Below are 26,831 nucleotides of genomic sequence, written 5' to 3'. Positions count from 1 at the left end.
TAGTTTTAGACTTGAGGGATCAGAGATGAAAATCATGATGTGGAGTGCCAGTGCATTAAAACTACAGGTTATTTGCTTCACTTGTCAGAGAAGGTAGCAGTAAAGAGTAAACTTTAATATTAGTTTCTTTTGGGGAAAACAAGGGAGCTTTTGGGGGCATGACAGTTAGTCATGGTTGTGATGTAAGCTCAGCACACATAGACAAATCTACGTTTTGGCTAATATCTTCTCTGGGATAAAGTGGAAATGGGCGTAAGTTTGTGTTCCATAGCAAATTTGCCTTGATTCTGGTATGGACACGTTGTCACTAAAATAATATTTGCTACACAGTAACATAATGCAGACGATTTTCTACCTATTAAAGATTATTGCAGGTCATGTTTTATGTGCGGTTACTAAATGTTACAGTGTATGAAAATGCAGTTAACTGTTACTGTATGCAGAGAAATCAACCCATAATATATATGGTCTTTGGTAGGCAACAGTATCTTAAAATAGAGTTGGATTGCTGAACCTCACATGCTATTTGTAGGTGATTTAGAGAACAGTTGTGGTCTATTTTAGCTCTTAGAGAAATAGAGCATTGTTGGCTCTTGTATTCTGGGAGCTTAAGGTTTGAGTGGTTTTCCTTATGTTCCATGTTTTGTGTGGTTGGCAGATGCTAAAGATGTTAGTCTCTGATTTGTGAGAGTAGTCACAGATAGGCAACAAAGAAGGCGTGACAGGCATTTGTTTTGGTTTTCTTCTAAAGACTTTTAAAAATTAAATTATTTTCTTTTTCTTCCAGTTCTATTATATCTTTAGTTTTGTACACAAAGAGTATTCTGGGGTGTTTCCGGTTATCCTTTTCCTAAGCTGAAAATCGTCAATGTAAAGACTTAATTTGAAATACAGTTAGACCAGCTCATCCTCTTTCTTTTTTTCCAATTATTAGTTACAAAGTGGTTTTTGATAAGACAACAGTAAAGGAAAACTGTGCATATCCATCATCTTGAAGCATTACTTTGGCTTCAAATTTTGTTGGCATAAGAAGTGTGAGCCATCCAGTTTTCAAATATTTTTGGAATACACGTAAAATGACTCTTCACTTGTCAGATTTTTAGAGGCTTTCAAAGCATCCTCTTAAATAAACATCAATTTATAAAATATAAACAGTACTTATGTATTTTGGTAATCAAATGTGCTTGGCTATTCATCATGAAGTTTATGCATGACAGTAAAATGATTTTCATCCTATGATGCACTAGAACCCAAAGATTACTAATACTTCCCCTCCTGCCTCTTTACTTGTATTGATTAAAGAAATTGCTATCACAGACTTCATCAGTTGCAGAAGACGGTTTGAATTGGGTGCTGTGTAAATAAACACATTTTAAAATAAATCTCACTACTTTCATGCTAGTTCCACAGCACTTGGGAAAAATATTTGTGTTTATGATAGGATTTATTGAGGAAAAAATTCTATCAGTGACACAGATAAGCTAAGAAAATGGTTGCTCAGAGGCCGGAACACTTACTAGATTAATCTGCAAGAGACAAAATGCCATAGATCAATGACCAAGTTAAATCTAGGCAACATACCTCTTGGAAAAAGCAGTCTTGGACTAAGCCACTAGACCTGAGTTGAGAAATGAGAATTCTTGCCTTATGATGTTACCAAATTTTGTCAAAAGCACTACAGGGAGTTGTAGGCTTTGGTTGCAGTTTCCAGTGAAGATATCACTCTACAAATTATTATTAATTGTTATTAATTAATGGAGCTTTTAAAACAGCCTCTTTTTTTGTAGATATACCAGTTCACTTAAAATCAAGACAAATTCCTTTACTTTTTCTGCAACTTCTAATTAGATTAGGGAAGAGAAATACTACATCTGTAGGAAATTAGCAACAGATTACTTGTTTGTCCTTACTTCAGGTTGCCAAAAATCAAATTTGGAACAGATGACAAAAATTAAGAACACAGCAGCTGATCGTGGAACATTAAACTCTTAAGAGGAGAAAAGAATTTACACAGTTTTCTTCAGTTGTATATACTTCAAACTTAAAGGATGAAAGGGTTTGTCAGGTTTGTAAAGGAGTTTGAACCCAAAAAATGAGACTTTGTGTTTTGAAGAAAGAACTGAGAAATGTCTGTATGTTTTGCACATGCTGGTTTGTGTTTAGTCTGTTATGGTATAACAAAAGTCTGCAAATACAAAGAAAAGTCTTCCTTTTTAGTTAACCAAATTTATAGCCTTGGTTATAGTTTCCTATGTTGCACATTTACTAGTCAAGTTATTCAAGATTCAGAGCAGCCACATCAGTGGTTTGCTTTGTGAATGCAGGTTTCATTTTTTTCATATGGCTTATCTGCTTTTAAACAAAAGGGTAGATTTGTGACTTTTAACTCCCCAGCTGCGTATACCTGTTTTCTTCTGGTGGTTGATCTTTGGATGATTTGATGTCTACAGTCATTTTCTTTTTTAGGACTGATTCATAGTTTAGAAGTCAATGTATAAGCATGTGTTACTTAGTACAGTTACTACTTAGTGTAAAAGGCAGCAGATTCAAACAAAACCAATTAAAGCTATGTGTACTTTTATTCCTTAGGTTTCTTAGCTGCTTTGATGTCTTGTTTTCTGTGCTGCAGGTGGAGCCCTTCACAGGATGAAGTATCTGATATTTTTTCTCTAACTAATGCAGTTATGCGTGAATTAGTCTTACTAAAGTTTGGGATTTGTTTTTCCTTCCTTCTTTCAGTCTTGCACTTATTCCTTCTTACAGTCTTCCACTTACCGTCTCTTTTTGGACAGATCAGACATGATCTGATTTTCCATGAAATTATACTCCATCTTATTTATTTTTTCCTGTTACGCCTTTTTTTTTCATTTGGGAAAATTCCACTGCAGATATACTTTTATTTGGGATTTCATGTTTAGTTTATGCTAATTTAGGTCCATGCTGCTGATAAATTGGGTAGTCTTGCCCCATCTTGTATTGGCACTGGTGTTTGTGCAGCTGCCTAGTGATTTTGATCAGCTTGTGGTCTCCCTGAAAAATAATCCTTCTGAATTAGTTGTTCATTGATCACTGGACCACATGGTCAAAATCACTGCTGTCCACACAAAAGAGACATGAGAGAACATGGTTGGGGGAAGGTCAGGACTCCCTCTTTCTTGTGGCAGTTTAGTCTTAGATTTCTTAAAACCACTAGTGAAACTGTGCTTGACCTGAAAGGTTTACTAGCTTTTGCAATTCTTTCTGTCCTGCTGTGTCACAAGGAACTTGTGTTCAACAGGGACGCATCACAACCTGATCTGAGAGGTGCATGGGCTGCGAACAGTGCACCTCATGCACATGGTGCAGCAGTTTCTTAATTTGAAATGTCCACAGGCATGTTTCTTAAATTGCAGTGAATTTCAATAGGTTTATCCTGTAACTGCCAGAACTGGCATGAAGCCATAAGCATCCCTAGTAGTAAAGAAATACTTGCTATAAATTAGTATGTATTATTTTTTTCTATTTTTTTTTTTAGTCCTGATTGGTTTGTGGGGTTTTTTTAAAGTTGCAAAGTCAAACACTGAAGAATTAGGAAATTACAGTTGCCTGCAGTGAAATGGAGTTGCATGAGTTCCAGGAGGAGGGGTTGGCCTCTTGGGAGCACAGAGTAATAGCTCCAGATTCTCAATTCCCGTGTCTGGCTCCAATGTGCTCTGCAGCAGCCAGGCATTGCAATTCCAAGAAGGCTGCTGTACTCTCCCACCATAGACCCAGGCATTCTCAAACTTGGCCAATCTGTTGTTCAAGGTTAGTAGTGTGCAGTCTTATTGAGGGCTGAGCAGTGCTCTGTGAGAGGATGCAGCCTTGACTTTATTTATTTATTTATTTATTTATTTATTTATTTATTTATTTATTTATTTATTAAGTGTGATGCTCCAGACTTCACTGAGACTTCTAAAGGCTTATGCTCAGACAAATTTGGGCAACTTCCCGTGGGACAGCACAAAGCAAGTCTTTGAGGATGCCCCTGCCAATTTTCTATTTCATGGCCAGATGTGCAGAGGTCTTTAAAAACAACTATATTTTAAATGAGATGCACCTTCCTTTCCTCTTCTGGAAATAGTTCATCTAATGTAAATGACCAGTAATCATCCTGTAATAGTAACTCATCATGGAAGATTTCTGTCATAGTGATTATAGCTTGGCAAGTTTTTTGTAAGCAATTGAAAGCGCATCTTGTATGTGGAAGTATCAGGCAGCTCTGTTATCTAATGCTACTGCTTCAGTTTCTAAGTGTCTGTTTTCCTCTTCTGAGGTTTTGATAAGATTAAACTGTAAACCCTTTTGCATCTGTCAAATCTTAGCTGTGTAACTCGGTTACCAAAATCAACATGCCTGAAACAAATACCCTTCTGTACCTTTGAAGGAAAAGGAGCAAGCATTGGATGACACACTGGAAATCTTGGCCACTCCCCTTTTTAGTAGCGTAATATTCAATTTTTGATCCCTTAGCAACTTCACATTAAGAAGCTTGACGCTGCCATGAACATTTTGTCCTGAGCCACGAACATCTTTTTCTTTTTTTTTTTTTCCCCTTCCCTTACTGAAGATTATGGAAATACAGAAATACTTCCTCTTAATTTCTTTTTAAATAAATTATAGCATGAGGGCGCTCAGAGGTCTAAAATAGTGTGACCAACTGTAAATAAGATAAATCTGTACTAAATGGACATTCTTCTTATATGTACATAGTAATTGTCAGCAGAGTGTATTATGTTATTTACTGGTATGGAGGAACTGACATGGGAAGCAGATAAGCTTGTGTAAAGTGACAGTATGTTTTTTTTCTCTTTGTAACGTTTAGAGAATTTAACTCTCAGTTGCTGGCTTAGTGAGCAAGTGATTGTGCAAAGAGAATCTTACCTGGGTTTATTTTCTGATGTGTTTCAACAAAGGTAAAAAAAAATCTGTTGTGTGTCCCTGCAGATGTTTTACTGCAGTGCTTTTTTCTAAGATTCTTGACTCTTTCCCTTCTTACTGTGAACAAAAACATACTTGGATCTTATCGCCTTCTCCCTTCCCGTAGGGGAGAACCTGAGTCTCTTCGAATTCATTGATCATTTGTCCATAAGAAATTTGCATGAGGAACAGTGCAACTTCCTAATCCAGTTTTATTTCCTTTGCTCACGTTAGTCATCATCACTGCTTCTTCTGAGCAATAATGAAGCTTTTCTTTCTTCTCCTTCCCTTTCCCCTTTTCCTCTTCTGCATCCTTACCTCCCCATTTTCCTACATTTTTTTTGTTTCTCTAAGACATTCTATCAATCAGTCCAAGCATCCCAATAACTTTCCAGAAGAGGAAGCTGAATTGACTCCTGACATATTTATATGGCTTCTGTGTGTCAATTTGCCTGTAACAGAAAAAGCACATTAGTGACTTTAATTCCAACGTATATATGTATACCAACAGTGCAGTAAGGTAACCACGTGTATCGTTACAGTCAAGCTTTTTAGTCTTAAGTTGACCGTTGCCTATTTTCTAGTTATTAATTGGGCAAGGCCATTTGAAATACACTTAACTTTTTTTCTGAAGCATGATTGATCTTGGCAGTTATAGAATGGTAGGGTAGAATAGAAAAGTAGAATCATTTTAGGTTGGAAAAACGCTTTAGATCGAGTCTAACCATAAACATAACACTGCAAGTCCACCACTAAATCATGTCCCTAAGCACCACATCTACATATTTTAAAAATACCTCCAGGGATGGTGACTCAACCGGTTCCTGGGCAGCCTGTTCCAATGCTTGATAAACCTTTCAGTGAAGAAATTTTTCCTAATATCCAGCCTAAACATCCTCTGGCACAACGTGAGGCCATTCCCTCTCATCCTATCACTTGTCATAGAATCACTTAGGAAAAGAGACCGATACCCATCTCGCTACAACCTCCTTTCAGGTAGTTATAGAAAGCAATAAGGTTTCCCCTCGGTGGTCTTTTCTCCAGCCTAAACAGCCCCTATTGCAAAGGAAAGGGGAAAATAGGGTTTTTTAAAATTAGATGTTCATCATTTTATACTGTATGCTCTTATACATTCCATGTGAATACATAATCTCAAAGAGTTTGCAAAGAAAACTTTCAGGTTTTCTTTCCCATCTTTGTCCTCCTTTGGGACAAAATTACAAAAATAATGTTTAAACTGTTTTTAATTCTTGTTCTCTTTTGAAAATAGTGATTCTAATTCTTTAAGCTGAAGTTTAAAGAATTCAATGCACTGATGTAGTTGAAATGCAAGCTATCTTAGTTACCTTTTCAACAAAGTTTTGTAAGCATATAGGTCTCTATTGGACACTCCTTACTCAGTTTCCCTCATTTCAGTTATTTTTTTAGGGACAGAAGGAGGCTTTTAAAAAAGATCTTTGTAGTGTTTCTCAACTGTCATAGTAAATCCAAAATAGTGGCACAAGAGTGCCACCAGCTGGTTTAATTAGGTGTGTGTTAACGCTAAATGGTTAGAGTTTTGCAAGAATTGTGGCAAGATGTTTATGTACGCAAGTCCTCAGTGTCTTACCTCAGTGACGTAAGGTATTCTGTTGTACATACCTTGAGTGAATGATGTCTTTCAACCTACAGATAATATTTAACCAGAAAGGAATTTTTCTATTTAATATATTTAAGGCATTAGAACAATAAGATAAAATACTGCAGAAGATTGCCAGGTCATCGTTTTCTTACACTTCCCACCCAGTTTTTATTCATTATTTGTAAACTGACAGTGTAAAGAAAATGTTTGGCACCTTTCATACTGTATTGTACTGTTTTTAAACCCTGCATGTGTGTATTCTGAGCCCTTACCTTAAAATTAGAGGAATTGGATGCAACTGTCATAGCGATGAGATTGAATCTTTCTGAATTTGTCCCACTTCTGGACTAAGTGATAATCACGTGTGTAACAAGAAAATGGATCAGTGTTCAATATGAATGTGATTGTCAAGGTTTGCAAAAATGTGCGAGTAGAACTGAAGAACTGAGGCAATGTTTATGGCGTGTTGCCTGTGAATGGATGGCCTGCTACAGTTGCAAGATGGGCTTCGCAACCTGCATCCTTCAGAACCTGGCTAGGCAGATGGGTTTATCACCTCGTCTAAAAGGATCTTTACTTCTTAAAATCCACCCATCACTTACTGTCTGCAAAACATAATTCTAATATGCTCAGTAATTCAGTGTTATTTTAGAAATCATTTCAGGTTGGGTTTTTTTTTTTTTTTTTTTTTTTTTTTGAAACTAGCTTTCATCCTAAGACCTCAGAACCTCAAGAATTAAAGCGCCCACTGAACTGAGAAGTATAATAGGGGAGGCAATCTTGAGCTTTTGGCCGTGTGAAGGATTATTTGTCATTTAGTATAGTGCAACCAATTATATTCTGAAAATCTGAAAGGTATTCTAATTTTCCTAGTAGTCCATCTGTTCCATCATGTTTTGCAAATATGTTTTGTAGATGTAGGGTTGGTGATGGGTATAAAAATGTTTCAGCATTGAAAAAACTTTCTGGCATAAGCAGCTACTTTGTATTTAAGAGGAGTATTGTTCTGTGAAATGCAATAGTCAACAGCTGGTGCATGAACTTTTGTCATTCAGGCCTGAATATAATGGATGTTACTTTCCTGTCTTCAAAGAAAGTATATAGGAAATCTTTGAAGTCCAAAATGTAATTTGGAACAAGGCGATATTCCATGTTTTTATAAACATCAAGGCTAGCTGTCTTTGCTGAATGAACTACACGTGAAAAGTATTTACAATTTTCTGTCCTGACATCATCTAGAACTTTTAAATGTGAATGTTAATTTTACTTAAATCTAGTTTTCTATGTTGTGATTATCCATACCAGCTAAATTTCATTACGAAGACATTAGTAGGCTTATTTATATACTTTTTGGTTAGTTTTGGTATTTTGATCGTTGTACCCCATTTTTTAATACTAAAATGTTTCCGTACTTTATACTTACGTGCACCGCTGTTTTCTCATCCCTTGAGAAAGGTATACATTTTATTTTACAGAAAGTCAATGTTCCGATCAGCATATCTTTTCTAGTATTTTGAGGATTTTAAAATTATTTTTAACATTCATAGTTTTCAGTGTGACTTGGAATAATTGCTGCTGGGAGTTACAGTAGAAACAGTTCAAAACAGTCATCATTGCGATGTCTGTTTATACTTCTTATATAAAATGAGTTAAAAGGATAATTTTCCTATTTTGTTATAGTTTTCTTTTCACTATTTTTTCTCTATCCTGGTCTTCTGAAGTAAATTGAGTTTCTGAAACTTAGTTCAAACTGTGCTCCGTATTATGAGGAGGCACTAAAACATAATTGTTTTAATGAATAGTTTTTTATGTATTGTGTAAAAATTGTCCCAAAAAGAAGCGATTTTGGCATGAAAAGAAGTTGCAAGCGTATTTGATACCTGATGGTAGGCTTCATATTTCCTTTTTTTAGGGAAGGGAGAGTATCTTCTGAAGATTATAAAGAAACAAACTTAGTGAGGTTCAGTCTCCAGCATGGCTAGTATTATGGCCTGTCCAGTGTTACTGTTGTGAAGTTTTGTAACACAGTTTTTATATCAACAGATTCTTCACTTAAACAGTTTCTGTGGAAGTGCAAATTACATGATTTGATGATGTGACAAGGAGAAAAAATTCTTATTGCCTCTTAAGAATCCTCTCAAAGCCCTATCGCATTTTCCTTCCAGGCTATGGTATTTTGAGTTCTGCCTGAGCAGTGGTGTTCTTAGATTAACTGGGTATCCTAAGTGGAGTCAGACTCTGTATTAATAATTTAAAATATCAAACTGTAAGTGTTGGTTTTAAAAATTTTTTTAATGATAGAGTGGTTTTATAGAGCCCCTTTAGTAGAAAATTTTAATATCTGCTAATGCCTATTAAGTGAATTTTTTCTACGTATAATGGAAATAACTTTGGGAAGCTTTTTCATTTGCACTGCATTTGCCTTAGTGATTTTATACAAACCCTTATGAAAAGGTATGGCCGTAATTGATGGCTGTATTTTATTGAGAAAGCTATCCTAAACATAAAAAATACAGCTTTAAAAAACCTTCTAGCAGAAGTAAAGAATCATAACTAGCTTTGTACTGTGCACAAGTTATATAAGTTCCTGACTGAGTGTTATTCATGTTGAATAAGCTTCACTGAGTATTATAGTGAATGCAGCAATTAAATAGTCTTACAACAGTGTTACAACCTAGCTCTTGTATAATTTTATGCTTAGTATAAAGAACTGCATGTTTTTGCCTTCTCTGAAACTTTTGTCAAACTTTGGTACTTTCATAATACTTCAAACTGCTTTCCAAGGATCTTCTAGTGTTCTGGTTACGTGACAATTTAAAAAAAATATTTAAAATGAAAATACCCATTATGAGAAATTATGGCCTTGTACTGTGGAAGTGGTCAGCTTACTGCAACAGGATAGAAAAATGCATGTCATTGAGGGGGTGCGAGGGATAGGACATACTGCTTTGTGTAGTTGGAATTGTTTTTATATCCTGAACAAACCTAGAATGGTGCACTGGGGGAGAGACTTCTTTGTTGCCAGGGCATGAGTTATCATTGCTGTAATGGGAGCAGGTAGAAGGAGAACAGATGCTTTTCACGGTGGAAGACTAGAAATGACGGCCTAGGAGTAATTAGTGTTTTGGTTTTGCTTTTCTGGATTTCACTGGTGTTATTTTTAGTCTGGGAAAGTACTTGGGGCAGAAAAGTACGTTAATTTATTTGGAGAGATCAGGCATTGATACTGTTAGAGCTTTGATATATATTTGAACTCCAGAAGTAGAGAGGAAGACTGGGCTATTTAGATCCTCTGCGTGGTCCAATGTAGTATCTTAAGAAAAAATAACAAAATTTTTATCTTCACCTGAACAATGGAATATTCCTACGAGCCTGTAGTAAAGGGCGACATTTGTCCACCTCAAAGCTTGGTGTTTGAGCTGAAGTCTTTCTTTCGAAATAGATTAAATGCTTTAAAGCTGTGGATTGTGGAAAAGTAACGCATTGTTGTTCTAAAATGAAACTTAATGCTTTTCTTTCTCTAATGGTTTGTGCAGGTCAGATATTTAAAAAATATTATATGCACATAGTTGTTGTTTAGCCAAGCTATAATTTCTGGAACTTGGGCTTTCCTGTTGATTTGCTGCTTCTGCTCATTCTAACTTTGGGGTGTCTGCAGTGCTGCAGCATGTGTTATGCAGCAGGAAGGAGCCATGCACAAAAGGTGTCTGGCAAAGAACTGTTGCCTTCCTGTTTCTAGACGTGTCTCTCCAGCTCAAATTCACATAAGTAGTTGTCATCACACTGTTACTTCACATTTGACTGGCCTCTTCTCATGAAATACCACCATTCTTGATTTCCAGAATAACTTTCCTGTGGTTATCTGTTTTCATATTTTGCTGCAGGTCTGGAAAAAGTACTATTAGCAAATTCCCCAGGGGTTATTATTTTGTAAGAAATATATGAGCATTCCCATTTCTGGGTAGAATAAAAGAGGGAGGAAAGTTCCACTGTACTTAAATGCAAGATGGCAACAGCCAAAATGACCAATGATAGAAGAAGGTTAAATGATCTGCCTTGAGTGTCTCTGTAGGATAAATATTCTCCAGTAAATAGTATTTCCATTAAGAAGAGATTCAGTATGCCCTCTTCATCCTGACACTATTTTTGACTGATAAGCTAAGGCGAGAAGGTGGCTAAACCCTAAGGAAGATGCTACAAGTGTACATTGTCATGTTCTTTCTACTGCAGTGATCCATTCACCAAGAAAAAGTGATGCGTGTTAATTGCAGTACATGATGTCTGACAAAAGCCTCTTTAAAAGAATTTCCGTGAACTTGTCTTTGGATTTTTGTGTATATTTTTGAGCCAACCGATTTATTGAGCCAACCAATTTATTCCAGAATTCTGTAGTAATATATTGTAATGAGACCATTCTAGACTGACTTCATGCGAAGTTAGAGCTTCTGTGGAGGAAAGGATCCCATTCAGAGTGAAAACGCACCTAGCAGAAATCATAAAAAGAGGATCAGTGTGCCTTCAAGTTAAGCAAAGCTGTATTATTCACCAGCAATGTTAGCACCAACTCAGGCTCGCTCAGACTGAGTAAATGAACTGTTGTTTAAATGATAGCCTTTCTTAAGTATAATTGGAGTTGCTGGAAATCCTGTGTATGTAGAAAAAGTAGGGTGTTCATCAGTCACAGATGATATCATTATGCATGTCAGGAAATCTAATCTGAGAATGCTGTATGATTGTAGACAATGCACGAGACCTTTTAATTATATATAATTATACCAGGTCCTGCACCACAAACCTCTCATCAGTGTGTGCTTGAGGAGTGAAAAATTTGTCACTTGGCAGCACTGCTGTGCTTCTAAAACGTATGATGCAGACACAGACAGTAATTAATTTGCAGCCAGAAAAATTTTCACTCACTCTGTAGCATAACCTGTGTCTGTATTGGTGGCTAAGTAGCAGGTGGAACTTGGGCTGGAGACTGGGTTTTTTACTTCAGATGCTGTGTAGAGTCTGTTCTGAGCTGTAACTTTTAAAGCCTGCTAGAAATCCTTAATTACTCATCCCAGCATGTGGCAGTCACATCAAGTAAACTCCCCCTGCAGGAACGGTATTCACCAAGATATTTGATATTGCCATGCATGAAGTTGTAGACACGGTCCCCATTTTTTTCAGGAGGCTATACCTTACTGTGGCTCTGAAGAAGAGACGGAGGATTCTGTGCCGCTAATTATTAAACAAGAGTCTAGTAGGCTGCTCGGTTGTCATGCTGCCTTCTATATAGCATTGAATCAGTCAACACAAATAAGGTTGAGACAGATACAGACACATGGGACAAAATTTGCAGTACAGTGGTGGTACGCAGGAGATATACGTAATGCTCTTGTTAGGTGCCACAGTGTTAGCCTAATTTCCTTAGCAGGTTTGTGCCTATGCTATTCTGCAAATTCCTCTGGGCTGAGGGTTTTGTTGTTCCTCTGTAGCAGATGCTGGAGAAGATGACCATTCTGTTAATTGTCATTAACTGATTTTTGCCTTTTGAGAAGTCCTTCTATACTGGTTGCTACTGATTTTGCTTCCCCTTTTTAAACGGATTAAAATATATTTTCTGCTGATTTCTAAATATGGGGATCTGTTTCTAACTTTTGGATTATATAATTTGGATCATACAAGAGGACTCAAGTCCTTTTTAATAAAAAAAAAAATAAATTAATTGTAAGTCAGGTTTGGATTATTATTATGGTAACATCTTTTTCCTTTAACTATGGAAGCGGCAGCCAATGTAGAAAGCCTGAAACAAGTTCCTTGTCTCCAGGATGGCCAGTTTTTAGTGGCTTCATGTTTATGTAACAGAAGTAGAATGTTCAGTTTTAGAAGACGGGTCAGGAATTTGAAAAGTATTGTAAGTGCATGTGTTCTTATTTTATAGTTCTAAATGTCTTTAAAAATAAGCTGTCTCTTGCAGAAAAGAAACCAGTAGCAGGTAAGCAAAACTTTTCTTAATTTTATTGTGTGATATTTTGTACGGGGGACATTAAAATAGTGTCCTCTCTTAGCACAACTGCTTTTATACTAGTATGTTAGGCTCGTAGTATTTGGGAATGTTCATGTGTTTATGGGAGGGAATTAAAGTGGTGACGTAGGGGTTTTTTCCTTAATCTCTACTTTATCTTCTGTAATCAAGACACTATAAAATTACTATACTGACTTCTTTTGACTTATGTTCTTTCTCTTTCTTTCTGCACAAGCACTCCTATTTGGACAGGGAAACCTCCCTCCTTCTGAGAAACATTGCAGGAAAGCCTTCTCATTTGCTGACCAAGGTGATGCTTCTTCTTTCCACCTGAATGTGACTATTTCTATGTAGAAAGAATGCTTTTGGTGTGTGCTACGCTTCTCCCATCCCTGCCCTTTCCAGGAACTTGTGCATTTACTTACATGATTTTCCTGATTGTCCAAGGTAGTTTTAAAGACTGAATTTTATTGTTTGTTTCTGCAGATTTATCAAAATGTTCAAGTTCTTGGCAAATACTTAATAGCTATGTCAGCAGGTAAAATGCCTTAGCTGAAAAGGAAACGTTCTGAGCTACAAGTTCTTTTGTTCCTATTCCCAATCACTAGTTTAAAAAAATAAAAAAGATCACAACTGTGAAAAATATATGGGAGTATTCAGTACTGTTAAAAGGCAGTAATATCCTTAAAATACATTCACTTGCTGTATTGAAAATAAACTGAAGGTTTTTATTTTTTTTTTACCATTTTTAATGCTGTCTTGGTATAATGTGTGGAGAATATCCTAGTAAGACAGTGGTATAATGACCCAGGTATGTACAAATCCTGATTTTAAATTCATTTTCTTTACAGGAAAGTGGTCAGTAATGCACTGAGAGGGCACAAATTGCAATTCAGATTAAGAATTACATTTTCTATACATATTTCCTTTTGAAACTAGAGTAGGAGGGATGGAGCAAGCTATAAATCTCCTTGATGAAAAAACAAGCTGGGATGAGGAACATACAGCTTCACATTGTTGAGAAGACTTTGAATGTTCAGTAGCTGAGGTGTCAGATGTATCTGATGCTGTTACCTACTGCAAATCACTCCTTGGGTTGTTTTTCTAAAATAGACACTCTATAAGAGAAACCTCAGGCAAGCCTCAAGTGACAAAATGTACCCTGGCGACTTCAAAACAATAAGGATGATATTTGCTGGGCATAAGTAGTCTGTATTTTCTAATAAAAGGTTAGAACCAGTTTACTGCTTTTTAAATACCTTAATATTCTTCTCGAGATGTTCAGCATGCATCTTGACAAAAAATCTTGAGGCTGTCTAGAGGAGTATAAACAGCCAAAACCAAGTCATTGTCTGCTCTTGTGATTGCTTTGCTTAAAATTTAAGTCCGTACCTCTCTCCTTTCCACCCTGTCAGCTCCTTGCCCTCCCCCCCGCCCCCAACAGAGCAAAGAGCCACCAGGCAAGCATACCTTGCTTCATTGCAAATAGATTAACAACAGCTGTGGTACAAACAGAAACCATAATTTTCTCTCCTTCATCTCCACGTGTTTTCACATTCTCCCTTCTGGTTATTTATATATGGGATGAGTGTTGGTTAGCATATGGAACTTCAATTAAAAAAAAAAAAAAGTCAAGTCCATTACATCATATGACCATGGACTACCTCATATGAGTGATTCTAATAGACTCCTGAAGTTAAATGTTAGGATTTATAAATCTTTGTCTTAGTGAATTACACTTTGTAGCCCCTTGAGTCAGGTGTTTTTGATGAGCTTGCTGATATTCTGAGGATAATGTTTGTTGTTATCTCAGCTTAGCCCTGTCTCAGTACACCTGTGCCCTCTACTTCTGACTACTGAGCAGACGGTCCTCCTGTGGACACTTACTTATTCTCTTATTACCTCCTGCGGAGAGAAATATATTTAGGAAAATGATTAAATGGAACTCCACTTTGCTGCTTAGATCTCTTCAGCTTGCTGTAACATTAGATAAGTCCAAGTATGACAGAAGCAGTCCCAAGAAATGGGGCTTTTCCTTGCGATTGTAGCAAGGTGTTAGATCAGTTAATTGTAGGATCATGTTGCAGCTCTATGCTGGTATCTCTGGTGTGTCAAATATTTTTTTTTATTGTCTTATTGTTTCTTGTATTCTTCTTTGATCTGCCTACCTCTTATACTGAGACTAGAGAGACTCTGGGGAAATGATAATGCCATTTTTGTCCTCTGGTAATATAACTAATTGTAAAAATTCTAGTCATGGACTAGATTCCTTTTGCATTACAACCACACACAAACACAGTTCCTGTCGCAGCATAGGACATGTCTTAGCACAGAAAATTATCTATTCATTGTGGTGGTCTCTTCATTTTTAAACATAATTCTGTGTGTTATTGTTCACACAGCATTGAAACCCTTTTTTTGAAAACAGAAGGAAGTGAAGGCATATCAGCGAAGTAAGTTAGTGGAATATTGAAAATAAAGCAATGTATCTTTAATGACAAATCTGCAAGCTTGTTCTCCTATAGGGTTGGAATTAAGCTATCAAATGAATACTAAAAACTAAGCTTATGGCTGTGAAATATAGAGCACATGCAAATAATTCTGAGACAGTATTTAGGCCTCAAATATATCCTTGTTTAGGACATGAAAATAGGAAATAGAAATGTAACATGCTGGATTTTGAAGTTTGCCATTTCTTCTACCATTCTGATGCATGTGAAGCTGAAACCACATTTAGAAAGCCAGGTGATGGTGATTTAATGATGTAATGCTTCAGATATGTATGTCAGCATCTGGAGAAAGGAATCATGTTATACCTTCTCTTCGGAAATATCTGATACTTCATTCTCCTTTTCTTGTTGACCTGAAAGGCAAACATTCTTCTTAGGAATGTTGATTGCCATGGTTTGTAGCCTTTGATTCCTACATACTGTCATCCCTTCAGACCTTTGAATAAGTCAGTTGTGAAGTTGGCTTCGTGCATCTTAAGTCAGTCTGATGCAGATGTGCTCATTCTTGAATGAAGCATCTGTTTGAGATTTTTTTTTTAAATGCAGTTTAAAAATACAGCCATTAATTTCTAATCTGCAAAGGATGTAAGCACAATCTGAAAACATCAGCCTCCTACAGCCAGTTTTTGAGGAAGTTGTGATGGCCACACCTGGAAACCACAAAAAGGATGTAGGTGGTTAGTAGCAGGGTTTTGTGCAACGCTGGAAGTCAAGATACAAAATTTTTATTCAGCAAGCTGCTTTGTACTAATCTTCTGTGATTATTGTGGCGTTCCTGTGTAGTTTTAATGTCACCTTTGTCTTGGAATGAATTATAATAAGCTATTGGGGGTACATGATTAGGTAAGCAGTCTATGTTCTCAAATCTGTTTCTCTCCTGTTCTGCATATCAGTCGAGCTTTTTGTCCAACTAAAACTCACCAGTCAGTCCTAGTGCCTTGTCTGTTATGTTGTAGTCTTCTTTACACTCTCAAACTTCATTACGGTGGTTTCCCTTCTTTCTTTTTTTTTGGTTTGATTTGGTTTTTATGTGTGGGGTTTTTTTCTCTCCTCTTTCTTGCTTTTTTCTGGTCCCAGATCTAGTACCTTTTCTCCTATAATTGTTTGCCTCAGGTAGCCCCAGTGAAAAGCCTGGTCTAGAGCTGTTACAAGACAGGTCCTGTTCAGAGGCAAGCAGGAAGATAATCTAGCGCATATGGATGCTTCAAGGGATAAAGAGCCAGTGAAATTCCTTGCAAATGCATTTTGTTTTTTTTTCTTCCTCAGTACTAGCTTTGTCAAATCTAGTTCAAGCGTTCTTTCAAGGGGACAGCAGAATGTATGCGCTCGCCAAATAAGATTATATTCTGCCATACCTTGAAGCATACCTTCAAGATGGCATGATGTCTAGTTGGAGGCCATTAATCAGTGGTGCACTCCAGAGGTCAATACTGGGTCCAGTACTTTTCAACATCTTCATTAATGATCTGGATGATGGGGCATACGCTTATCCTAATTTCTGGCTCAGGCTTGGACTAAGTCCCCCACCTGTGGCCCTCACCAAAAACTACTCCTCAGAACTGATCTCTTTGGTCCAGCTTGCCATTGGCTGCCCGATTGCAGCGCCACTTCAATGGACCCTCTAGGTGCTCTCTTTTGCTCAGCCCTAACCCTATAGACAAGCTGACAGTCATAGACAAGCTGTTATGTATGGGCTTGATAAGCAGATATTGAGGTAGACTGAAAACTGGCTGAATGGCAGGGCCCAGAGGGTGGTGATCAGTGGCACCAAATTTAGTTGGAGGGCAGTAACTACTGGTGCACCCCAGGGATCAATACTGGGTCCAGTCCTCTTCATCTTCATTACTGATATGGATGATGGGGCAGAGAGTGCCCTCAGCAAGTTTGCTGATAACACCAAACTAGGAGGAGTGGCTGTGATGCCACAAGGTCATGCTGCCATCCAGAGGGACCTTGACACTGTAGTGCTGGAGCGTGTCCAGAGGAGAGCTACCAGGCTGGTGAGGGGTCTGGAGACCAGGTCATATGAGGAGAGGCTGAGGGAGCTGGGCATGTTTAGCTTGGAGGAGGCTGAGGGGAGACCTCATTGCCCTCTACAACTACCTGAAAGGAGGGTGTAGAGAGGTGGGGGTTGGCCTCTTCTCCCAGGTGAATAATGACAGGACCAGAGGAAATGGTCTGAAGTTGTGGCAGGGGAGGTTTAGATTAGATATTAGGAAGAATTACTTTACTGAAAGAGTGGTCAGGCACTGGAACAGCCTGCCCAGGGAGGTGGTTGAGTCACCATCCCTAGAGGTATTTAAGAATTGTCTAGATGTGGCGCTTCAGGGCATGCTCCTAGTGGCAGAGATTGTAGGTTGTTTGGTTGGACTCAATGATCTTAAGGGTCCTTTCCAACCATGAAGATTCTGTGACAGGCTGGAGAAATGGTTTGATGGGAACCTCACAAAATTCAACAGAGGGAAGTGTGAATTTCTGCACCTGGGAAGGAACAACCTTGTGCACCAATCCATGCTGGGGACCATCCAGCTGGAAAGCAGCTCGGCAGAAAAAGACCTAGCGGTCCTGGTGGACACCAAGTTGACCATAAGCCACCAATGTAACCTTGCAACAAAGAAGACTAATGGTATCTTGGACTGCATTGGGAGGAGTGTTGCCAGCAGGTGAGTGGAGGTGTTCCTTACCCTCTGCTCAGCACTGGTGAGGCCACACCTGGAGTAGTGTGTCCAGTTCTGGGCTCCCCAGTACAAGAGAGCTACAGAGCTACTGAAAAGAGTCCAGCAAAGGGCCACAAAGATGATGAAGGGACTGGAGTATCTCTCCTGTGAGGAGGGGCAGGGAGATCTGTGACTGTTCAGCCTGGGAAAAACAAGGCTTGGGCAGATCTCATCAACATATACAAATATCTGAAGGGAGATACAGTCTGGACACAGTCCTGGGCACCTGGCTGTAAGTGGCTCCACTTGAGCAGGGGAGTTGGACAAGATAACCTCAGCCATTCTGTGAAAAATGAGAAAAACGGGTTCCCCAGAGACGGGGACATCCACATCTATTTTAATATGGACAAACTTAACTTTGGCTTTTCCTCATGTTCTGAGGTAGTTGAGGTAGTAGTTTTGCATCCTCTCTTCCTCAACTTCAGTTTGAGATAGACAGTAGCATCGCAGTTTTCTACCCAACCAGTTGGTTTAATGATATTACAGGCAAATAAAATTCTGATCTTGTTGAAGTTGCACAGTGGTTCTCTTTAATAAGAAGTAGCACTGCCACGTTTGTCTGTGAAAATTTCTTTGCGTCACGCTTCTAGCATTAACACTTTGCCAAATACTATATGTTGTTGTAGTATGGTCCAAGATCGTCAGGGAGAGTGTGAAAAGCTGTTGTGGTTTAACCCCAGTCTGCAGCTAGGACCATGCAGACGCTTGCTTGCTATCCCCTTGTAGGGTAGGGAGAAAAGGAGGGGGGGGAAAAAACCTCATGGGTTGAGATGAAGACAGTTTAATAGAAAAACAACAGAAGAGAAACAACACAAGTTGCTTTCACCACCCAATGATCAGTTGCCCAGCCTGTTCCGAACTGCGATCGCAGATTCCTGCCCCCCTCCCCGCACCCTGCCCCAGCCAACCCCCGTTTATATACTGAGCATGATGTCTGTGGTATGGAATATTGCTTTGCCTTGTCTATGCTCCCGCTCAGCTTCTCTGGGAAGCTGAAAAAGTCCTTGACTAATATAAACTTCACTTAGCAATGACTAAAACAATATGTGTTTTCAACATGCTTTTCATAGTAAATCCAAAACACAGCAGTTACTAGGAAGAAAATTATCTCAGCTGAAACCAGGACAGTTATCAACATTATTCTCATACTAAATCCAAAACACAGCAGCTCATAGAAAAAAAAAAAATTAACTGTCACAGCTGAAAGCAGAACAAAAACTTCAGCACTTGGTAATTTTCATCAAGCACAAGGGATGTTCTGGAGAGATTCATAGATGCCATTATGCATTTAAGTTCAAGCAGCTGCTCTCTATCTCTTGGCCTTCCTTCTTTGCCCTGATAGACTGTGAGACAAAAAGATTCCTTCTGTAGGAACTTGTGACAAGGGCTAGTGTGACTGTGAGATGCATTTAAAATGTAACTGCTGCTTTCCAATTTCTATTCAGAAGCCACCTTCTGTGTTAGTTAGGCTTCTAATAGCAAAAAGCTTGCAAATAGTGCACAGAAGTAGAACAAGGGAAAAATATGGCACTGGCTCAGTGTAATGTCATTGTAATATTTAAAAACTTTTTGGGTGAATAATTCTCAGACACAGTGCCCAAAACAATTTGCAATGGCCAATGCTTTCCATGCATTTCCATATTTTTTAACATAATACAATATGGTGACAATAAGTCAGGAATGTGCCAGACATATAGAAAACTCTATATTAAGTTGGGAAGGAAGAAGGAGAGAATATGGGATATGTCTATGTTAAGGAGGATGGACCCCTCACCAGGAAAATGACTGCTGTACACTCACATTCAGTGAGCTTTGAAAGAGAATAATGTCTTGTTTGCCTTTCTGCTTTACTCAGATATAGGTTATTCTGGGTTATTTTGAAAAGAAATGCAATAAAACATGTTTTGAGAATAGTCATGAACTACTACTGTAAACACAAGTTCACTGTAAATAAATGGGCTATGCAACTATTGCCACACATTATTTTTTTAGAGTAGGGCTGTTCTTGCCTGTCCTGATGAGTTTATCAAGAAATACAGAAGAACTATTGTTAATGTTCACTTATTGTGCTTTCCCCTTCCAGTGCTGATCACATACACACTTGTTCTAGTGTTCCATCATTTTTTTTTTAATAATAAATGAAAACAACCAATAGAAAACACTTCATTAATGTCCTGATTGATGCACCTTAAACATTGGGCTGATAAAGATGTCTTGAAGTTTTGGGGAATTAGGTACAAATTGAGATATTAATATGGTTTTTTCAGGCAACAGGAACCTCTGTTTCAATAAAAACTCTGCAGGAAGGAGAGTCCTTGAAAAACGGTGATTGACTTTCTACCTGAGGCTAGATTGTAGCTGGGAAAATTAACAGTGGATACTTGCTTCTAGTCTTACAGAAGTCAATGCTACTTGTCTATACAGTTATCTTCTTATCTGCATTCAAAGAGAGACTTCAGAGAAAAGATTCAAATATTAAACATAAAAGAAATTTCTTCTTCTGTGCGTTGTGTGGTCTATGCATCTATATTGCTAACTTAGGCAAAATATGGACTTTGCTACTTACCTCTTATCATTAAATACTAGCTTTCCTAAATACTGTAACCTTTCTTAAGAGATTTTCCCCCCTTTTTTTTCATTCTGCCTTTGATCTCTATAAAAGGGATCAGTTAATGACACTTCAAAATGTACAATGAAACAAAAAATAAGCCCCAACGTAGAAATGAGGCATGAAGTTATTTGAGCAAGGTCAGCTCTGTCATAGCACACATCTTGCAATAATTAATGTTAAAACATGGCTGGAATATCTTTAACTGCACGTTTTACTGGAAACGAGCAGGAGACTGTGATCATCATTATATTAAGGAAGTTTTAAGTTTAGATTTTTTGGGGTTATCCTTTCCAATATTCCAGTTCAGGCTAAAATTATTAAAAACTGAGTTCTGGTATAAAAATACAAAGAAAAAGTCATTAATTTAAGCCTATTGCATTGCAGAGCTATACTCTTTCAATTTTAGTTCACAATATGTTTGGATATTTTGGATGAACAAGCCCTTAACATAAGTATGTTGCCAAACATTCTTTAAGGCAGGTGTGACTGAGTTGTCTGTGCAGCCGCAGCAGCACTATGGCTGCTACAGCTGAGAAGTGATGCTGTGCAGGGCAGGCAGGTGTATCAGCCGTATCAGGGGTTTACGGTGGTATATGCTGCTTGTGAAACCATAACCTAGGCAGCAGTCCTGCCATTTGTGTGTATGTTTATGACCCTTTGGCAACCTAACTTGCATCACTATTACTAGAAGGATTTACTAGCAACGGGGAAATAAATACCTAAGTTAAATGTGATTGGACTGTATGTCCTGGCCTTATTAGTTTGTGGCGTTGAATAGTTTATGATTGCAGTCAGGTGTTTTTGCTACATGTCACCTTTCTCCGTGTGCAATGAAAAATGTTGTTAGCTTAGTACAAGCTGATGGATTGCACATGCTTCCTCCCATTGAGGAGTTGTCTTGGTTCCGTCTACGGGGGAGAAGAGAGCCTGTGTTTGTGTCTGAGTGCAGTTTTGGGGTGGCTTTGATGGGGAGGGGATGTGTATGGATGTTTTCTTGGCTGTTAGGAGAGGAACAGAATAAATTGTTGTGAGTTTTGAAGAATTCTGTAGTTACTCAATTATTTTATTAAGTAATCAAAGTAGACAGTTACTCCTCCTGCTCCAGTGAAACATTGTTTGTCGTATCAGCAATGATGCAACAGTGGCCTCAGCACTTAAATATAAAGCAAAACTTGAATAACTTAAAATCCTTGACTACTATGTGAAAATTTCTAATTTTCGCTTTCTTTTCCTCTGTGCATTTCTAGTAAGTAGATTCAGACCTCTTCTTATAGTTTGTTGCTGGTTGAAACTGATTCTTATTTTTATAATTGTAGTTCTGTTTTTTTGTTTCAATTTAAACCAACTTTGTTAAACTCTAGTAAAGTATAAGAAATCCTGATCTCTGGACCCACATTAAAATCAATGGGAAATTAAAAGTAATTGGTAGGTGTTAAAATAGTAAATCTTCAAATTCTTTTTTGGTTTACATTTTTTTATTATTATTTTTTAAAACATTTTAGGGAATGATGGATTATAAACTTTGAGGTCTACAAAGTCATCTTAGCTGTGTTAGTGCAGCTGTATGAGAAGCCCCCAGCTGATTCCTTGTTGCTTGCTGTCTTGTTGCTGCGTGTGCCTGTGCGCTGTGGCTGTAAGGTGCTCCTGCTGGGATTTGCTATAGATAACTGCATTGCACAGGTGTACAGTGAAATGGGGTGGAAAATTGTGCTGCTTGACTTTAGTGAAGAGCAAACCCAAATGTGCTGTCAACCTTTGCACAGCAATAAAGGTTTATGGTTGGGGTAATGAGCAGCTTTTTTAAACCATAAATTACAGTTTCTCCAAATGTGTGATAAAATAAAAAAATCTTTTGCTTTTGCTGATTTCATAATGCACAGGTGCATAGCATCACTTTTAGAAACTTACAAGTATTTAAAACCTTCGTGTTCAGTAATAATTTATTTCTACAGATGGAAATGGTTAATGTTAAGGAAGAATATTTTAGAATTCTGTCTGTGTTTTACATTTAAATGATTCTAGGTATCATGGCACTATTGTTTGTTTGTTTTTAATAGAATGCTAATCTGATGTACCCTTTCTAGGCTACGTGACTCCAGCTTTATGGTGAATAAAAAGCCATAGTTCCCTGTAGACTAATAACAACCTATGTTCCTAGATAATTGAGTTCCCAGATAATGTTTCAAGCTCACATTATATCTGCTTGTGTCAACTTACTCGTTCATTTTATTGAACAGGATTATGTTTCTCGTAAGGCAGCCTGTTGTCTTGTCTAGCTGATACTTTTTCCAGTGCATATTATGGTCACAGGTGTGAGGGAGCAAAAGCTGTTAAGTTAGAGTACAATAGATATCAACTTTAGTAGTTGATAGGAATATTAGTAATTGACTGAGAACTGGAAAACTTAAACTCTGTGGATTTCAGGATAGCTGAATCTTGACTTTTACAAGAAAAGCAACCTTCTAAACACATGGTAAAGAAACCACGAATTACATTCATACAAGAAAGCAACGCAGAACTGAATGTCTGTGGCATGCTGAGTGATGTTGTAATGGGCTGTGCTACTTCAGATCTGAGGAAAATCTTCATTTTTCTTTTCTAAGGAGATTGAATATTTTGCAGGGGATTTGTTTATTATTCTATATGTTTATTTATTGTCCTAGAGGTTTTAAAATAATTACGATGCTTTTAGATATTAACCACAATGAACATCCACGATTTACAATTTCTAAAATCTGAAACCTGCATATGGCATCTTAAAAAGAGTGGTTGCTTGTTTAGCTGTGTATTTCAAATCCACTTTCAACAGAAATATCAATAATCTCCAGAAATTAAAAAACAATACTGCTAGTCTTACAATATACAGATTTCTTTAGTATCAGCAGATAGAATAGATTTAAATTATCTGAATTTTTAATGCATTTCCAGTTGTAACAAAAATAGATTAGAACTTAGAAGAGCATCAAAGAAAGAATGCTCGTTTATTTATGTGTCTTAAAATACTTAAAGTGAGCCTGGATTTAGTAAAGGTACAGGGGGCATTCAGGCTACTTACTTATTGCAAACAGATTTAACAATTAAAAGTCTTCCAAACCAATGCATATAGTATGGAGTCCTATTTATCGGATTTGTTTTCCATACTTTCTGCGTGCTGTTAAATTCTGATATTTCTCAGTGTGCTATTTATGTTTTATGTCGATCAGCCAAAAATCTATTGGGTGTACTCAAGTGTATGCTCTTGTTAAATACGTATTGTCCAAATCTACGACTGTAGATACATGATATGCTAAAAATACTTGGTAGTAATGCACAAGGCTACTTACAACATGGAAGAACAGAGAAATGCGAAATGTGTCTGTACAAAATACATACCTCCAGTATGTTCTTTTGGAGATAATGGCGGTTGTATTTCTAAATGTTAGGTATCTCTAGTAACACTTTTTGTCTTAAAAAATAATAGTCTTCATCATCACTAAGATATAGTTGAGGATTTATAGATGGGTAAATCATCATTTCAGTTCATGTTTTAAAGTATGGTAGCATCAAAATTAAATCCACTCAAACCTGACTGCAGGTTGCATTAACTGGAATTCTTTGTGTTGTGTCCCCCTAGGAGGAACAGGCTGCTAAACTCAAAGCTGAGAAGATTAGGGTTGCATTAGAGAAGATTAAAGAGGCACAAGTGAAAAAGGTAAATTATTTATACTGGTTTATAAGATCTTTATTTTAATCATACTCACCTGGAAAACGTAGGCAAAATTCTTCTCATTTGTGTTTATTACCTTTAAGTTGCCCTAAATAAAATAGGTACATTGTAGTGTTCTGGTCTTAAGTGATAATGTAATTTCTCATCTAGACTGATCTAATCAAGAAAATCGTAGTATATGGAATAACATTATGTTTTTCTTAAGGAATAGCTTATTTTGCAGCTAGTGCACATTGAGAAGACTCTGCCAACTTCCACCAAGAGCTGAAATAAAGGTCCAGCCTCCTGTCTTTTATATGAAGCAGTCACACATTTAAAATTTGGGTCTGTTTTCTTTACAGACCCCTTCCCGTTACACATAGCAAGATTTTCCAGTGATAGATGGAATACAAGAATTCTAGACTGCAGTCAGGGGTTACCAAGTGGAGAAAGTCTACTGCCACTACTTGATGCACTATTAAAGAATTGAAAGCATTCTGTTGAAATTTAGCATTCTTATTTTACGTTTGGAGTTTTTCAGTAGCTTAAAATGCCTTTTACATTTAGTGTTTATAAGTCAAAAGCTAAAAAAACCCTGTCCTGGCTGGAAGATGGGAGTTAGCAAGCCAGTCAGTGTATTACAACTAGCATGTTTTAACTTTTCCAGCTGAACAAGGTGTAAGGAAGCATAACAATCGGCAAGAAGAATCTATTATCTTAAGCCTTTTTGATTGGTTAAAAAAACGGCTGCATTTTTCTTTTTTGACAGTGACCTCTTTAAAGTGTCTATGAAAAGCAATTCTGTTTTAAAAGCAGATTTCTTTCACACTAATGCTTCACACTCCCCAGAAAAAGAGGATTTAGTATAGGTATGTTGTTTACATAGTCAGCGTTTTTGGAAAATATGGAGGAAGTGGGCACAAAGCTTGAATTGCATCTGAAAAATTCTGATTCTATATAAGGTTGCGCGGAACTCTGTATCTATGTTTGTTCCACCTAGTTATGTGAGAAAAATTGTCACAAAGACACTTATTAATCCAAACAGGACACTTTGGCAGGAGGGATTTTTTTTCCTTCTTAACACACAATGAAAGCACATGGTCATTGTATTGGGAAGACCTTTATATGTACTCTCTTATACCGAAGGAGAACAGTATCTTGTTAAGTGTCTGTGATACAAGTATCTAACCATCATTTATGGCTTTTTACATTTTGAGGGAGTGTTTTGCTTGAACTTAATATTTTATGCTATTTTAACAAAATCTCAGAAAAAGAAACAAGATCTTAAAAACCATGTTTTTATTTGAATTGTGGGAAACTAATCTTTCTTATTTTGCTGATTTTCTGCTTAATAGCTGGTGATCAGAGTCCACATGTCTGATGACAGCTCAAAAACAATGATGGTGGATGAGAGGCAGACAGTGAGACAAGTATTAGACAATCTGATGGACAAATCGCATTGTGGTTACAGTTTAGACTGGTCATTGGTGGAAACCATCTCTGAATTGCAAATGGGTAAGTAATAAATATAAACATTTATAATTCTTATCTATTGATGTAATACTTGTCTATATCTATGTCCTCAGAATTATTTGAATTCTTGTCTTCATAATGTTCATCATCCCGTTCATTCGTGTAGTAAATGTTCATTCATGTAATAAAGCTCATGAATGACGTTGTTTCAGAAAGATCTGAGGATGTTTTCTTCTTTCATGTTAAAAGCATGTCTAAATTCTAAGATGTGATATAGTAATTTTACTAATGTCTAGTCACTGAGCCTCTTGGTTTTGATGTATTCCTCATGGAAGAAACAGGTAAGGGATAAAAAGCTTACTGTGCATCCTCCTCTCTATAAATAGTATTTTGTACTGATCCTAAAAGCTCTTATTACAAAAAACTGTCTACATTTCTTTCTGTTAAGTGTTTTAATGCAATTGGCAATAATGTCTCTAAGGGCAATTAAAGCTCCTTTGCACTCCATCACACATACCACAATGTAAGTTGTTCATTTAGTCAAAGGAGGTAGCATGTCAATGGAAACGAAGGGGAAAAATGATAGAAAACCAGTATTACTAGTCCCCATTATCAGAGAAGAATTACATCAAAGAGTTGTTAAGCTTCTTACTTGTTGACTAAAAAGACACCCAGAACTGATTTCAAATTAAAATGCAAATAAATATTTCCTGTTTCTTTTGGTGAAACCTTTTCTATTTCAGGCAATGTAGCATGTTAACTTCGCTAATTGTTAGACAAAAAAGGCCATTTTAGGGTGACAAGGTATCCTTTGAATATTCTACCTTCCATATGAAAAGTAACAACTTACTAGGCTCAAAACCTTAAAATTGTAATAAATGAAATCTTAAGTTGCGCAATTTTGAAACTAGAAAGAATTTGCATAAATTATATGTAAATCAAAATTAGGTATATAAAAATCAAAGGTGTAATTCTGTAGTATTTTACCAATGAGAATAATTTGAATAAATAACCTTATGAGTTCTGCAATAGTTTTATGTTTCTATCACTGAAAAATCTTTGAATGAGTATGTAGCAGGATCCTGGACTCAAGGCTCAACCAGGGGTCTTTCTCATCCTGAATTTGCTTTCATAACACACTTCCATTCACTGTGCAGCCTGGGAAGTATAAAGGAAAAAACATTGGAAGAAATATTTTTAATTTCTGTTAGAAACAAAGAGCTGGGCTGCAGACAGAAAGATAAACTGGTATTTATCCAAATTAAC

General features: G+C 37.1%; 1 protein-coding gene across 4 annotated transcripts in view; it reads left to right on the top strand.

Annotated features, from left to right (window-relative positions):
* The window catches only part of RAPH1 (Ras association (RalGDS/AF-6) and pleckstrin homology domains 1), a 154,197-nt gene that overhangs the window by 100,706 nt on the left and 26,660 nt on the right, over nucleotides 1–26,831 (top strand). For 2 of the 4 annotated variants that reach the window (XM_054210035.1, XM_054210036.1), the window contains exons 5-7: nucleotides 12,805–12,879; nucleotides 24,021–24,098; nucleotides 25,448–25,607. In XM_054210035.1, the coding sequence (XP_054066010.1) occupies nucleotides 12,805–12,879; nucleotides 24,021–24,098; nucleotides 25,448–25,607 (313 nt within the window). The remainder of the gene's footprint in view (nucleotides 1–12,804; nucleotides 12,880–24,020; nucleotides 24,099–25,447; nucleotides 25,608–26,831) is intronic. The other 2 variants (XM_054210034.1, XM_054210033.1) reach the window with 1 other exon arrangement.

The sequence above is a fragment of the Rissa tridactyla genome, chromosome 7, assembly GCF_028500815.1.
Source record: "Rissa tridactyla isolate bRisTri1 chromosome 7, bRisTri1.patW.cur.20221130, whole genome shotgun sequence".
Classification (NCBI taxonomy): Eukaryota; Metazoa; Chordata; class Aves; order Charadriiformes; family Laridae; genus Rissa; species Rissa tridactyla.
The sequence above is the reverse complement of the archived record's forward strand: the minus strand, read 5'-3'. Positions and strand labels throughout refer to the sequence as shown.